The 14,421-nt window shown below is 49.4% G+C and overlaps 1 protein-coding gene across 7 annotated transcripts in view; it reads left to right on the top strand.

The window, feature by feature from the left end:
- Nucleotides 1–311: 311 nt before the first annotated feature.
- Nucleotides 312–14,421, top strand: part of ARMH4 (armadillo like helical domain containing 4) — a 55,041-nt gene continuing 40,931 nt past the window's right edge. For 3 of the 7 annotated variants that reach the window (XM_040558432.1, XM_040558431.1, XM_040558429.1), the window contains exons 1-4: nucleotides 1,433–1,560; nucleotides 6,319–7,714; nucleotides 9,231–9,440; nucleotides 10,632–10,850. In XM_040558432.1, the coding sequence (XP_040414366.1) occupies nucleotides 6,376–7,714; nucleotides 9,231–9,440; nucleotides 10,632–10,850 (1,768 nt within the window). In that variant the 5' untranslated portion in view covers nucleotides 1,433–1,560; nucleotides 6,319–6,375. Of the gene's footprint in view, nucleotides 393–1,432; nucleotides 1,561–2,372; nucleotides 2,516–6,318; nucleotides 7,715–9,230; nucleotides 9,441–10,631; nucleotides 10,851–14,421 lie in introns of those variants that run through there. The other 4 variants (XM_040558428.1, XM_040558426.1, XM_040558425.1 and 1 more) reach the window with 4 other exon arrangements.

Here is a 14,421-nt window from a genome sequence, read left to right as displayed (position 1 = left end):
AAATCTCACCCCCACCTGAAAAACAGAGCCTCATTTTAAAGATTATTATGAGTAGAAGTACAAAGGAATTTGCTCATTTGCTTCACGTTCATAGCAAAGTCAAGATTTTGACTTTCCTTGTCATCTCCTGCGTTATTTTTTTTATTCCTTCCTAGCTATCCCCCCCCAGCCTCTCTGCCCTAGCCCTTTCCTCCTCTGGAAGATTATTTTTCGTCTCTCCTCACCTGTCCCTGCCCAACGAGAAGGGTTTGCACCTGCTGCAGCACCGCTTCCAATGACTCATTGCCCAGGAGTGTATAAAATCCTGGGAGTGCAGTTGGGCCCCTGAGGTGCCCCTGATGCTTAGCTGAAGGGAAGGTGAGAAGCTGCTTTCTTCATTTTTTGGTGACAAGGTATGGAATTCTGAGTTGCAGTAATTCTCTGCTATTTGATGAAATGAGCGTGTGTACCCTGGGAGCTGATGGTGTAAAGGTTTTCTATTTCTGCTGATGGTCTAGCTGCAGGGATCCCTTTGGAAAAAACATCTGGGAATAAAGCAGGAGTAAAATTGTTTACTTTTTTTTCTCCCTAGCCAAATAGGTGTTTAAAACAACAACAAAAAATGAAACAAGCCCTTTCTAGTATGTGTGTAGGTGAGGTATTGTTTTCTAAAAAAAAAAAAACTCTCTGCAGAGAGAATGTTAGGGGAAGGTGACCTCTAAGGCTGAAGATAGTGGAGGAGCATCTCTAATGGACAGAAAACTGCTAAGAGCATTGCAGGCCTTGCTTTTAGGTTTTCTTGCAAGCCTCCTGCAAAGGAAGGGAGCCTGCCTGGTTGGGTTCTGACCCTGGCTCTTGCACAGGAGTTGGAAATCAAGTCAGTGCTCGGTTTGTGTATGGTGTGGACTGCTGGGCTGGATGCAAACTTCCTTCAGCAAGGAGTGAATAGCAGATGGGCAGAGGGTGACTTCTCTCAAGCAGCTTTAAGGGGTGCAGGCAGCCCTAAAACCACTGTCTTAATGCTGGAGCACACCTGTGTGTGTGGCAAGCCCTAAATAACCCCCCACTGCTTGATTTCCTGAAGCAGTCATAGAATGTCTCAGCCTGGAAGGGACCTTAAAAATTAAAAATATCTAGTCCCAACCAGGGGGAAGAGATGCCACCCACCAGACCAGGCTGCCCAGTGCCTCATCCAACCTGCTCCTGAACACCCCCAGGGCTGGAGCATCCCCAACCTTTCTGGGCAGCCTCTCCCAGTGCTTCCCCACTTTCTGAGCGAATAATTTATTTTTTTCCCCTTATTTCCTCCAGCCCTCGCTCTGGGCGGGGTACAGCTTCCCCCTTGGGGAAGGGGCTGGGGGGGGGGGGGGGGGGGCCTGAGCACGACGGCTGCGCGGCTCGGTGCTGGCAGGGCCGGGCCTCCCTCCATCCCTCCCTGCTTCCATCCATCCCTCCTTCCTTCCATCCTCCTCCTCCCCAAGCGGGGGCGGTGTCGCGGCCGCCCCGCCCCGGCCCCGTGCGGCCCCGGGATGCTGCGGGGGAGCGCGGCGAGGTGCCGGGGGGCCGGGCGGAGCAGCTCCGGTGAGCCCCGGGACGTGGGGGGCGGGGGGGGGGGCTGCGATGCTGAGGGTGGGGGTGATGGAAGGTGCCTAAAAAAAAAAAAAATAAAAACCCCTTTGTTCTAGGGGAGGGGGTGGGGAGATTTTCCCTGTGTTCATTTATTTTTAGTTATTTATTTTAATTGATTGGGGTTGTCGTGCACCCGCTTTGTTGGGGGGGGGGTCAGCAGCAACCCCATATGGAAAGCCCAAAGGGGGGCTCGGGGGTGGTCCAGTCATCGCTGGGGGTTGTGTGTACCCCCCTGCTGTGCTCCTAGGGCGGCTCGGGGGGTCCCCCGGGAGCCCTGGCGGTGGGCAGCTGGGGCGGGGGGCTCTGCGCTGCCCTGCGGCTGCAGGCGGGGACAATGGGATGGGGCCGCAGCTAGCGGGCGGTGGCATCGGGTCTTGAGCCACCCTGAATCCTGTTCCCTCACCGAAAAGCCAGATCAACCCTAAAAAGGGCCAGATGAGGTGTATTTCGTATTTAAAATTCTCACCTGCAGAGACTTGTGGTCTATTGTGTGGGCTCGCTGCTTGTGTGAGCTGGGCACTGAAATTTCTGAATGTTTCTCGCTTGTTGGAGCCCCAACGCTACCTCTCTGGTCCCAGTGAATCTGGAGAGTGACATCTCCGTGCTTTTGCTGTTTCAAAACTGTTCCACCCTTTGGGCTCACCCTTAAAACACCCCTCCTCCCGGTCCTTTTAATCGCTCAGCAATTCAGCAGACCTCTGACTTGTGTGGTGCTGGGGACCTGGCACAGGTCAGAAGCCCCAAAGAAGTGCACAGCTTTTACCCGCAAATACAAGCGGGGACTGACATAGATGGTCCGTGCCCTTCCGAACAAAGCCGTTGCTGAATGGCCGGGGGGAATAATGTCTGAACCATGTCTCTCACTTCTCAAAGAGCTGCCGCTGGAACACAAATGCTCCGAGTGGAGGTAATGTATTATGTATTAAGGTGCCTCGCTAGGGCTGGCAGCAAGCTGGCTCTACAGAATAATCTCATTTCTTTGCTTATAGCAATTTGTCCTCAAAGCTAGAGGAAGATGTGCCCTTCTGAGTGATAAGCAGTTGTGCCCGTATGGTTTTTGCTCATCCAACTTGTGTTAGCAGCTGATGTGGGGTGGTTATTGCTGGGGTTTTGTGGTGAGCTGCTGGAGGTGGTTGAGGTCTGTTTATCTGAAGTATGTGCTCTAAGAGCACTGGTCTGCAATTCACTTGATTCAACCGGATGAGGACAATGTAAGATGAAATGAAGGCATTTTTCTCAGCTTGTGCACAAAAGTGGGAGTTGGAGCTCTGCAGTGTCGGATCATTTATCTGCTGGCTTTTGCATTCAGCTCAAGTAATAAGGCTTGGATAGCATACATTAGCACTCCAGTAACATACCACTCGATTGCTGGCAGTTGCTTGACTTGGACATTTTGGCTGAATCTTCGCATTAAAAGATTTGCAGTGTTTTTGTCCAACTTCCCATACCAGTTGGTGGAAGAATTGCAGGGCTGAGCGCATCTACAACTGTTCAGCTGGTCAAAGCTGGTGTATCCAAGCATGTACTGGAGGTGCGAAAGGCTGTGTTCTGCACAGGCAGTGATGTATCTGGAGCTGACCTGTTAATCTCCTGTGCTCTATGTGATGTATGCAGCCTCTTCAGTTTTGGAGTACAAGTCTCCTCTCTGTGTGGGAGAGGGATTGCTAGAACAGGGTTATTAATTCAAGTGAGTTAAAAGCCTGATCCTTTTCTCTTGCTGGTTCAACAACTTGGCAAGTTCTGGCTATATTTTTCCAACAGCAGAAAATAACAGCAAATGGTTTTCTTGTGTGTTTCATCAAGTAAACTGGGCAAAACCCTGGAAAGCCATCCTAGGGAATGGCTGTGTGCAGCTGGGCAGAGGGGGAAGTTTCGTCCATTTGCAGTGTGCATTAACTGATTGCTGTTCCATGTCAGGATCAGCTATTGAACTAGATGAATCTATGCTTGTCCCCTTCGAGCCTGCTGTTGGAGCGATGATAACAGGTTGGGGTTCCTCCTGAGCTCGCTTGTGTCAGGCTTCCTGAGGGCTGACTCTACAAATGGCTCTCTAAACTCGATGGAGGGGAGTTGATGGTTTAATAGCTACTGCTAAGGCTAATTGTATGGAGAAAGGAAGCAGCCTGGTTCAGGAAGATCTAGCTGAGTCTGTGAGACTTGTCACCACGTGAAGCATTTGTATTTATTGTTCCCTGGCTTGGTGACTAGCCAACAATAGCAGGCAGTTCTTTGTCTGAAGGGCATCTTTCAGAGATGCTCAGTTCCAGCACCTTTTTTTAGCCTAGCAGCCCTTTGTGCTTCTTTCCAGCTCACCAGGAGTTAAAAAGAAATTTTCTCTGTGCTAAAGGTGAAGCTGCTTGGCTCTCTGCAGCTGTGCTGCCTCTGCAGACAGGGGAGCTGCATCTCTTGGGATGTGTTATGTGCAGGGAAGTAGCTGGTGGTGTCTCCTGCCCCCTGGGTGTGCTTCCCACTTGAAGCAAGGATTAGTCTTCCCCAGAGCCCAACCACTGCTTGGTAGCTGTCCTCCCAGGCTTTAGCTTGGAGAATTCCAGGTGAAAGCTGGGGACAAAGAGCTCCTGCAGCATGAAATACTGGGTTATTTCCAGCTTCAAGCTAGAAATGAAATGCCTTAAGCCCACTGTAGCAGAGGTGCTGGGTGAAAGCAGCATGCTGCGCAGCTTGCTTTACTTGTTTAGAGCAGGCTGACTTACACAGCCAGACAGGAGGAAAGATGTGTAGCCCAACAGCTTGAGTAACAGGCTGCTGCAGCCAGCTGCTAAATCCTGGATCACTTGCATCAAGTGGAAGTACTACAGCAAGGCGTTAAACTCTGTTTAAGTAGATAGCTAGGTCACTACTGTTCATATGCTGTAATCTAGCCTCTTTCTAAAGTTAAGTAGATCTTAAGCTCTGACTAATCTTCTTTGAAGCGTGAACTTGTGCCATTATCCTGCAGCAAGCTCTGTGCCACTGTCTCTGGATCTTATTGAGTGCAGAGGTCTAGGTTAGCTTAGATCTAGATGTTGTGGATTTCCTGAGCAAATAACTTTCCACTGCTATCTCTACCCTTTACAAATACAGAACTGTGGCCAGCAGTGCTTTTCAGCCTGGGAGAAACTGCATGAGGCTGTCTGAAGTTCCCCAGGAACTGTGCTGTCAGGCTTGTACTGAGCACTATCCATGTAGTGGGTAAAAAAACATGTCTTTATTTCACAGTGTCTGATCTCCCTTGGCACTTGCTAAAGGGGTGTGAGGTGAATATCACTTAAATTCATACAGTGAGGCTGATGCATGTTACTGAGTGCTACTAATTTGCAAAATACATTCTTAGTGCTTCTGAATTATGAAAGCACATAAAGGATTAACCTGGAAGAGTTGCTGCATACTGTCAGTTTTCAACTATTTTCCCTTCAGGGTAGAGGAGATGGATGAGTGGCTGCCCATCCTCCAGGGAAAAGAGCTGTTGAAAGGGTGGGAGATCTGTGCTGCTGCTGGTGGACAGCTTCTTGGTGGCTTCTGCTTGGAGCCTGAGCACCTGGTGCATGTATGTGGCCTGTGACAGCAAATTACTCCAGCAGCTCCAACCCCTGATGAACAGGGCTGTGAGGAGAGTGGGGAAAATGTCTCTGCCCAGGAGGCTCAATCAGATAATGGAGCCTGCAGTAGTTAACTCTAATGACCTGTCTCTAGGCTGGTAATGCTGAGGTTATTGCATATGCTACAGCCAGGTGTATAGATTGTAAGGTGCATAGCCCTTGTGGGGGCCTTCAGCTGGAGGAATCTGTGTGGAGTAAGAGGTACACTTGATGATGGAAATGCACAGAGAGCTGAGTGACCTATTATAATAAGCTGTCTAGTATCTTGGTTGTGTCTAGCTGATTGGTTACATACAATAACTCTTTCCACAAGAAGAGACAAATGTACATGAACAGCAGGACTCAGGGTCTGTGTGTTGGATGCATTAGCACAAATGCAGTATTTCTGAAGTCCTTCACCCTATGGCAGAGGCTGCCTCTGTCACAGCATCACAAGGTTGTGTGGCAGGGTATGGAGGGATGATGCACCCTTGTGTAACAAAGCAGTGCTAGGCAGCTTGCTACTGCACTGTGTTCAAATGTGAGTAGTATTCGCCTGCATACTCTTTATGTGTGGAAAAGAGGAGTATAGCAAGCTGGGGAAGACAACTCATCCTTGTGTTCATGAACAAAGGTAACCTTTGCCTAGTTCCATGAGAACCAGGGGGTGATTCTGATAGCCACAGCTTTTCCTTCCTAATATCCCTTATCCCCCTGCAGCTTGAAGGGAAGAGCAGTTCTTACAGGCAGGATTTGCCATAACAGGTCAGCCCTGACAAGCCTCATGTCTCCTTTCTGGATTTGATCAGTTTGTTTGTTCTTCACCATCAATGGTTACTTGCAAGTCTGATGCCTGCTGGGTGGAACATAGCACTCCATGGGGGCAAGAGCTTGGCAAGGTCTGTCTTGGTCTTCAGATTGAGATTTGGTTTTGTCTGTGTAAGACCTTGAATTGGTAGGTTAGGAAGAATAAAATGAGACACAGGGATCCATTGCTTGGGATGTGTGGGAGGGATCTGCACAAAACTGACCATGGATTTCCATAACCACCTATTGACCCCATGCCCTAAATAACTGGATGACAAGTTCCAAACATAGATGTGTGTAATCTGGGTTCCTTTTTTCCCATTTATAGGTCTTGCTTTCTGGACTTGTCAGCCTTGTGGACTTCTGCACACACCTCTGTTCAGCGATGAGTAGATCAATAGGATTTAACATCTGTGTGGTCACCTGCTGCATCTTGCTCCTGTCCTCCAGGCCACCATGCCTTGCCTCTCCGCTCCCAGAGGAGAGCGACATGACAAAGGTCCAGCAAGACCTGTGGGCAGGGAATGGAGTAGAAGATGAATGGACAAGCATGCCAAACTTAAATAACCTGGGTCCTTCTGAGCAAACTGTCTCTGAAGAGCCAGCTGGAGTGTCAGCAAAGCCATCTGGGATGCCCTTAGATGAAGCCTTCACTGCAGGAGGAGAAACACGGCCTGTAAGCCCAAGCCATGTCTTCCTCAGCAGCCAGAGCCTGGGTGTTAGCACCCCTGCTGGGCAAGTGGCTGCTGAGGAAGAGAAGGAGCTCAGCCCCACAAAGTCAGAGCTGGATGAAAATGGAGAGTTCAAGGCCATGCTGACCACAGCTGTGACCACGCTGAACCCCTCTGTCCAGGAAGAATCTGTCAGCGGCCTTGTCAGCAAGGCCACCACAGAGGACTGTGAGGTGGGGCAGGGCTCTGCCAGCCTCTTGGCGAGCCCCCTTTCTGTGACAGCTGCAGCAGAGGAGGGGACAGCAGAGAGCAGCCTGCACCCCTCCGCGGCACCCCAACCCCACAGCGAGCAGGTGCCCACGCTGCACCCTGGCACTCCCAGCCTGGAGACAGTTGGTGACCACCTCATCCCAACTCCACAGGCCTCAAGTGCAAGCTCTGAGGTGGGAGCACTAAAAACAAGCACAGGGAGCACTCTGAGGCTACTGTCTGCTCGAGGAACCATTGCTGCAAGCCACCCCCTTGTGACCACTGAGGCTTCCGTCCATCTGGAAGCAGATGTGGGTGCTGGGCAAGGAGAGCTGCCCACCACAGCTAGCACCATCACTGGTCACCCTACTGGCTCCATGCTGCCTGACTGGGATGACACAAAACCGGGGAATATAAGTCAAGGGGGAAGCATGCTGTATGAGGAGGTGGGAGAGGACCGAGTGGCAATGGAAGCATCCCAAACCCCACTGGAAAGTGAGGAGGAGGATGTGATGAGAGTGGTGCCATCCCCAGCATCTGCTCCACCAACTCCAGGGCTTGCCAAGGAGAGCAATTGCACAGCTCCAGCGGTGCGTGGGGATGGTGTGCTGCTCACTTCCGCAGCCAGCAGCGATGTTCCCCTCACAGTGGACTTGCCAGGTGTAGACACTGCTGGTCTGAACTCTCTGGAAAACATTAATGTGGTCACAGCAGAAGAGAAGAGCATCCCTCCATCACAGCCAGAGGCTGTTGTGATGACAGATGCATCTGATCTCTCTTCTACTCTGGAAAGCTCACTGAAAGGTAAAACCTGCTTGTTAACAGACACTTGTTTTTATGTGTAGGTTTAGGAGGGATGCTCCTGTGAGCCTGTGCTCTCTTTTTTGGAGATAAAGCAGTGAAAGGTGCAATCTTCCTACTTGCAGAAGAGGTGAACCTTTGTTTGGGGGTAACAGCTTGAATGGGTAACTTGCATCCATTGCCTGCTCCTGGTGTAGGATGTTCCTACACCCAGAGCACAGGCTGGTATGGTCACTTGGGTAGTACAACGCCCTGAGCGATGTGAAGCCACTGCTCTGAGCTGCCTACTCTCTGCCTCCTTGAGCTGAGAGGACAGCTTTAGCACCAAACAGGCAAGCTGGGCTTCGAAAGGCTGTGGCAGCTGGGAATATAGGGATATGTCTGAATAGGTTTCAGAGTTATCTCACAGCAGAGACTTGGTGCTAGCTAAAAAGCTTATTTTTAATGACTTAGAGAAGCTCTGCATGTGTGGCATACCCCCTAAAGCAGGGCCTTCAGTTTTGGTGTTCCCATAGGAAAAGGGAGCACATGTCAGTGTGGAGGTGGCTGGAGATGCTTCTTAAGCTGAGGAATAGGCAAACTGGACCAGCAGCCTGTGACTGAGGTCTTCCTTGACAATACAAGGATGACCAGAGCAGATTAAATGATCTGTCCAGAAACTTTTGTCTTTTGTAACAAAAGTTCCTGGTTCTGTCTCCCTGCCCTAGAGAAAAGCTGTGGCCAGGCTCTGACTCTACAGTGCTTGTGCTGTCCTACATGCATAGATGGTACCTTCAGCCCACTGACAACACTTCCACTTGTGTTTAAAATGCTGGGAACAATGTTTGTCTGGGCAATTGTGGGGCAGCAATGTGTTTCTAGGCTGGTGAGGGACATGAGCTGTGGCTTAGGACTTTGTTTTAATTGCTGGACATCTCTAATCTTACCTATTTGGCTGCAGGGGCAAAGGGAAGGGCAAGGGCAAACTTCCCCTTGCTGCATCCAGCAAATATAGCTCTTGCTGTAAAAGATGGAAAGCTAATTGCATGCTGGTGCTGAAAATAGACCGATTAATTTCTAGATTAATTTATAACCACTTGACTTGTCAGCAGGTTCCCCTGTGCTATTCCCAGGTGTTGGGGAAACAGCAGTTATCAATAAGGCTTGTATAGTGAAAATAAACCCTTCTACAAAGCTTAAGTCTAGCTCTAAGAACTGGCCACCAAAAGTACCCTTCTGGCAGCCTTGTTTGGTTTGAGGGGTGTTTCACCATGGGCCTGCAGTGCTGTGCTCACCAGTAGGTCCACGTGTCCCTAAGGGTTGGCTAACCAAGTGAGGATTGATTCTGGTGCTTTTTCTTCTGTTATACAGGGGGTCTATTCTGTTTCTACACTGTAAAACAGCTGCACCTGCTGCTTGTACTGTGGTTCTGGAAGTGCTAATGCATGGGGTAGACCCTGCAAGTGTTAATTCTGTTACTGCCTGATCACAAACCAGCAGCTGTCCTATGAGCTGGTGCTGATGCTTGTTCTTGCTGTAGGTGCTACTCAGGAGGTGACAACTGCTGCCCAGGAGGCTGATGCTGCTCTGTCGGTTGTGACGCTGGCACCCACTGCTCCCCAGGGAACAGGAGCCTCAAGCCTGCCCCAGGAAACTAGCGGGGAGGACACCCAAATGCCAACTGCTCCTGGTGCCACCCAGATGCTGACAGCAGCTGGCAGCTCCACAGCAAAACCTCCTGATGTGGAAGGTAGGGTTCTGCCTCCTGCTCTGCGGGCTTCTTCCCCCATAAGACACAACAGCACATCTGAAATCAGTATCGATGCTTAGACATTGAAGTCTTAACACACAGCATCCAGACTCAAACTTGCTTTTTTTCCTAGCTTTCTGCAGGCTGCATCTAGCTTTGGGCTGCCACTGCTTTTTGACTGTGCAGATCCATCATGTTGAAATACACCAGCAGGGCAGAACTTTCGCTCCGAATAACAGTGAAGTAGAGATCTTAAAAAAAAAAAAAAACACACAAATGACCAAGCAGAACTCCACATCTATTCTTGCTAACAAATTGACTTTTGGCCTTAATCGTTTAAGCCAGCTCCTATTTGTGGAGGGATTACTTCTGGTTTGCTGATGCTCAATCCAAAGGAGCAAAGAAGTTTAACTAGGCTAGAATATGGAAGTGGTATAAGGGGGTTTTCTTGTGAGAATCTAGCAAGCCTTTGGGGAAGTCTGCACTATAGCCACTTGCGTTGAGCAATAGTGAGTTCTTGATTCTGTTGTGTGCAGAGTTGATGTAGCTCACACAGATGTAGTTTAAGCAGTCATGTTCCTCCAGCTGCTGCCTACTAGCTTGGTGTCACCTTGAGAGGTACATGTAGGAGCCTTGACAGGAGTATAGCAAGGGTTTCCTTGGCACAAAACTGACTGAGATTAGTTCTGTTGCGGTAGGTCCCACTGCAGTGAAACAGCTGCTGGGCAACTTTTCTGGTAGTTCTTATATTGCAGAGCATCAAAGGAAGCAATCCACTTGCAATGTATCCCTTGAAGTAGAGTTGCTCTGCAGGGGAGGGAAGGCTCTTCCAGCAACTACCACTAATTTGCTTCTGGGATTTAATTATAAATTCTTATCTTTGTGATAAACATCTAGATCTGTTACTGGTTCAGAACTCACCCAGTGTCTCAGTGCTCTGACCTTGCTGTGGGGTGGTGACTGGCAGCCCTCAAAGCAACGGGAGTAAATCCTAGCTGAGTTCTCACTAAGGGGGAACCTCCTGAGCTGGCTGTCCTGGAGGAAAAGCTTTCATTACAGTAGAGTCACACATATCAAAAGATGCGAGCATTTGAGCTTCTAAGTAAGCTTTCATTAAGAAGCTTGTTCTTAAATGGTGATTTTTTTTTAATGGTGTTGTGCCAAAATGCTGCTGCTTCTTGTCCCGTGTAGACTTTGCGGACGTGATCCTGGTCACCAGTGAGAAGGCTGCTTCAGCTCCTGGTGGGCTGTCTGCTACGCAGCCTGGACAGACAGAAGAGCCATCCAGCCGAACGGTGGTCCTGGTAACTCCAGCATCAGTGGCATCTTCTGTCAGGAGGACAGCTCTTCCAGCTGTGAGGAAGATCAGTACTGCTGTAACCTATGGGCTGGACCGGCTGGAGTCAGAAGGTACTGCTGTTCCCCAGCTGAAAAGGCAGGAGGCTTCGTGTGGGGAGGCACGCTTCCCTTGACAGCGGGGGCTCCCCAGTTGGTCTGTCTGGCACACAGCTATGCACATATGTTAGTGTTCCTAATAAAGTTGTTGGACAACCTGTCCCCTTCCAGGTGGTACAGGAGGCTAGCAGTGAATGGTGTCATGAAGATGTCTGAAATTCAGGTGGTTGTGGTGGGAGGGGTGGACTTTTGCTCGGAGAAGGAGCTGCAGCGGGATCTGGGTCTGTGCACCGCTAGCTGCTGGTGTGCGCATCCACTGCAGAACCTCTGTACCAGGCAGGCAGTCACAGGAACACGTTCAGACAGATGGAGAGGCCCTGTCACGCTGCTGCTGAAGCCCCATCCCCAAATGGGGATGCTCGGCATGAGATGGCTGCCTGCGTTCAGCTGGATTTCACCTTGCCAGAGCAATTGGTACAATACTTGTGCTCATGTACTTTTGCTGGGAGGGGCAAAGAATGCAACCCCTTTGAGATGTTTTCCCATCTTGGCACTGCCTGCTAAGCTGTTCTCCCACCCCTGGCTCCTCTAGTCACACCTCACCCCTCAGTCTCCATTGTCTTAAGCGGCTTTTGCCCGCTGCTGGGCTTGGAGTCTCTGCTCCCTGTCTACTAGCCTTCAGGTGCTTGAAACTCCGTGATGCAAATTCTTTCCTGATGGATATTTGACAGGCAGGTTTTTGAAGTGATTTTCTACTCTGGAGCCTGTCTGGAACTCAGACATGATATTTCTTCAGCTCATTTTTAACTTTCCTGTAGGGAATTGCTTCACTTGTGCTTCTTGCTCTTTCTCCTACTTAAACTCTTCTCTGCTTGCTCATCCATCTACAGTTTTGCACTCCGGTGTCTGGGCTGACACCACCTGGCAGGGATTAATCTTTCTGCCTGTTTTGCTCCCCTTCCTTTATCTTGACCTTCTCCTGCCTTCATATTTTACTGCAAAGGTTGGCAGCCCTCCAGGGGTGGCATGCCAGATGGTATTTTTCCTCTGATTAGAGGTAGGGTGCCACAGACAACAGCTAATCAGCATCTTTTCTCCACGTGAAGTGATAACTCTAACTCCTGTTAAGTTTAGAGGGCAGCAGAAGCAGGGAGCCCTCCCCACTGCATGTGTGAGATGCTGCAGCTCCTGCCCTTTGTCAGGGTTGTTTTGAAACCTGCCAGGAATTACAGCACGTGCTCCATGCCCTGATGACTCTTCCTTGCATCCAGCAATGCAGGGATGTGTCCCTGATGGTGGCAGTGGGGGAGAGGGAGGTGTGAAGAAAATGTGATCTTCAGGCTGGGAAATGAAGTCCCTGCTTAGCCAGAGCTGTGTGATTCAGGAAGCTAAACAGTTCCTGAGCCCCCTGGGATCTCCTCTGGAAGCCTGGTTTTCTGCACTAGAAGATAAGAGGATTTCTGTTTTAACTGCACATTGGTCCTCCTGTTAATGAGGCTTTCTGCATAGCCTTTAAAAGAAAACTTCTCATGTAGGAATATAATTTTTTTTTTTGCATTCCTACTAAGCTTTCTTATGCAGCTGCAGGCCTGCTTCCTCTGCTCTTGAATAAGCCCCCAGCCCATGCAAGGGCAGGTGCAGGCTGTGGCTAGGACCACCTTTCCTAAATGATGACTCTAACTGGAGCCTGTGGGTTTCTTGGCTCTGAGGCATGGCTCTGTAGGTGCCTGTCATCAAAGGTACGTGGTGCTCCTTGGCATGCTGTGTGTTTTTGACAACTACAACTGGCACAGGTTTTTGTGGTCTAAAGCTCTTCATAACAAAAAACTCTTCGTAACAACCTAGACTTCATTGCAGTGAGCCAGAACTTTCTCTGGTGTTAGGGATCATCACCAATCTACATATTGTAAAATGGGACAAATACCACTTGGGGACAGACTTTCTGCCTGGGGATGCTACTGCTCCAATTAAGTACAGAGGAAACTTTTGAGCTGCAACTCTTTTTTCTAATATTTCTTTTTCTAATGGCAATTAGTGGATACCTCCCTCTCATGGTGGAGTGGTGTTTGGAAGCTTTGTTTCTGTTCCCTCCTGAATTTCAGTACCTAGTGCTTACTCAAATATCTGTGCTGCCAGAGATGAGATGCTTGGGAGTGCTTTGCTATGAAGCTCCAGCCCAGGCTCTTGGGGGATGTGAGGTTGGACACTGCTGCAGGTGTACAGTGGAGTCCCCAGGGAGAGGCCCTGGCCCTCTGCAGGGAGGCTGTGCCTTGCTGACCCATGAAAGAAGTGCAAGGAGCTGAGTGAGATCAGCTGGCCTCCCAGCCCTCTGTGGGGCTTGCTGATTTGCCTGGTTCATCATTAAATATGGACTCCTGCTGTGCAGCTAGTGTGGTTTCTTGGGGACCATCTGTGCTAAACTGCTTGCAGTTAATTGCCTCAGTATATTCACCTGCCTGGCTTGGATGCAAAACTGTTTTTTAAAAAAAATCAAGTTGTACAGACAAACATGAGGTGCTTTGAAGAGCTTTCTAGATGAGCTTATCCTCATCTCTAGTGGACTCTGGAGAGATCAGTTGAGTAACAAGCATCTTCCTATCTTGACTGTGCAGTGAGACTGGTTTTACTTGCCCTTCTTAGCCAAGGAAATCCTATAAAGGGATTACAGGGTATGGGAACAGGACACAGCAGAGGATGAGCCTTACTTGTCTGGGAGACTTAACTCTATATTTTGTTCCTGTGTCCAGAACTTGAGCATCTCTCTGGGAAGCTTAACACTTTAGCTTTCTCTATGGGGCTATTAGGGTCCAAAGAGAAAATCTAGTTTAACTTGCCTATTCAGGACCACTGTGTAAACCTCCCAACACACTTCTTGAAGTGGCTCTTTTAAAATGAACTATTTTACTTTAGGACTAGATTCCTTGGCCATAACATCAGCCCTGTGCAGGGATGCTGTACTCCTTCAGCATGGCAGCACTTGGCAGATATAACTACCCAAAGTGGCAAGCAGTCTGTCACATCCTCTCTTCTGCAAGGTCCTTGCAGTGTTTAGTTGAAGCCTTGTGGACATAGCACAACATCAGCTGGCTTCCCTCAACTCATCAAGCAGCTTTTGTCACTGGTTCATACAGGATGTGACTTGGGGATGCATTGAAGCAAGTAGAAGATCCTAGGAGGACTTTGTAGGTCGTGTTATCCTGTACTAATCCTAAACCAGCAGGTACAGAACTAGCCTGCTGCTAAGAGCAATGCCTTGCCTGTCACAACCTGCATCCAAAAAACAGTTCAGTGTGCACAGCTTGCAGCACCACTGCCTGTGGCTGTTGGTGAGGGTGGGTTTTCTTGCATGCTGCCCCCTTGTTTAGGCAGCTGGAGGGGGGGTTGTGAAGCAAGACATGCAGGGTTGAAGGTGGCAGTGTCTTGATATTCATCAGACTGTGTGAAGTTTAACGTCTTGGAGATGCAGACATGTCAATGCTGGGTTGCCTTCCTAGGCTGCTGCTGTTTTAACTTGCAAGTCCCTAGGAGTTCTTCAGCTGTTAGGCTCCTGCATGTTAGTCCCACCCTTGCTATGTCTAAATTCAAT

The sequence above is a fragment of the Cygnus olor genome, chromosome 5, assembly GCF_009769625.2.
Source record: "Cygnus olor isolate bCygOlo1 chromosome 5, bCygOlo1.pri.v2, whole genome shotgun sequence".
In the NCBI taxonomy this organism is placed as follows: Eukaryota; Metazoa; Chordata; class Aves; order Anseriformes; family Anatidae; genus Cygnus; species Cygnus olor.
The sequence above is the reverse complement of the archived record's forward strand: the minus strand, read 5'-3'. Positions and strand labels throughout refer to the sequence as shown.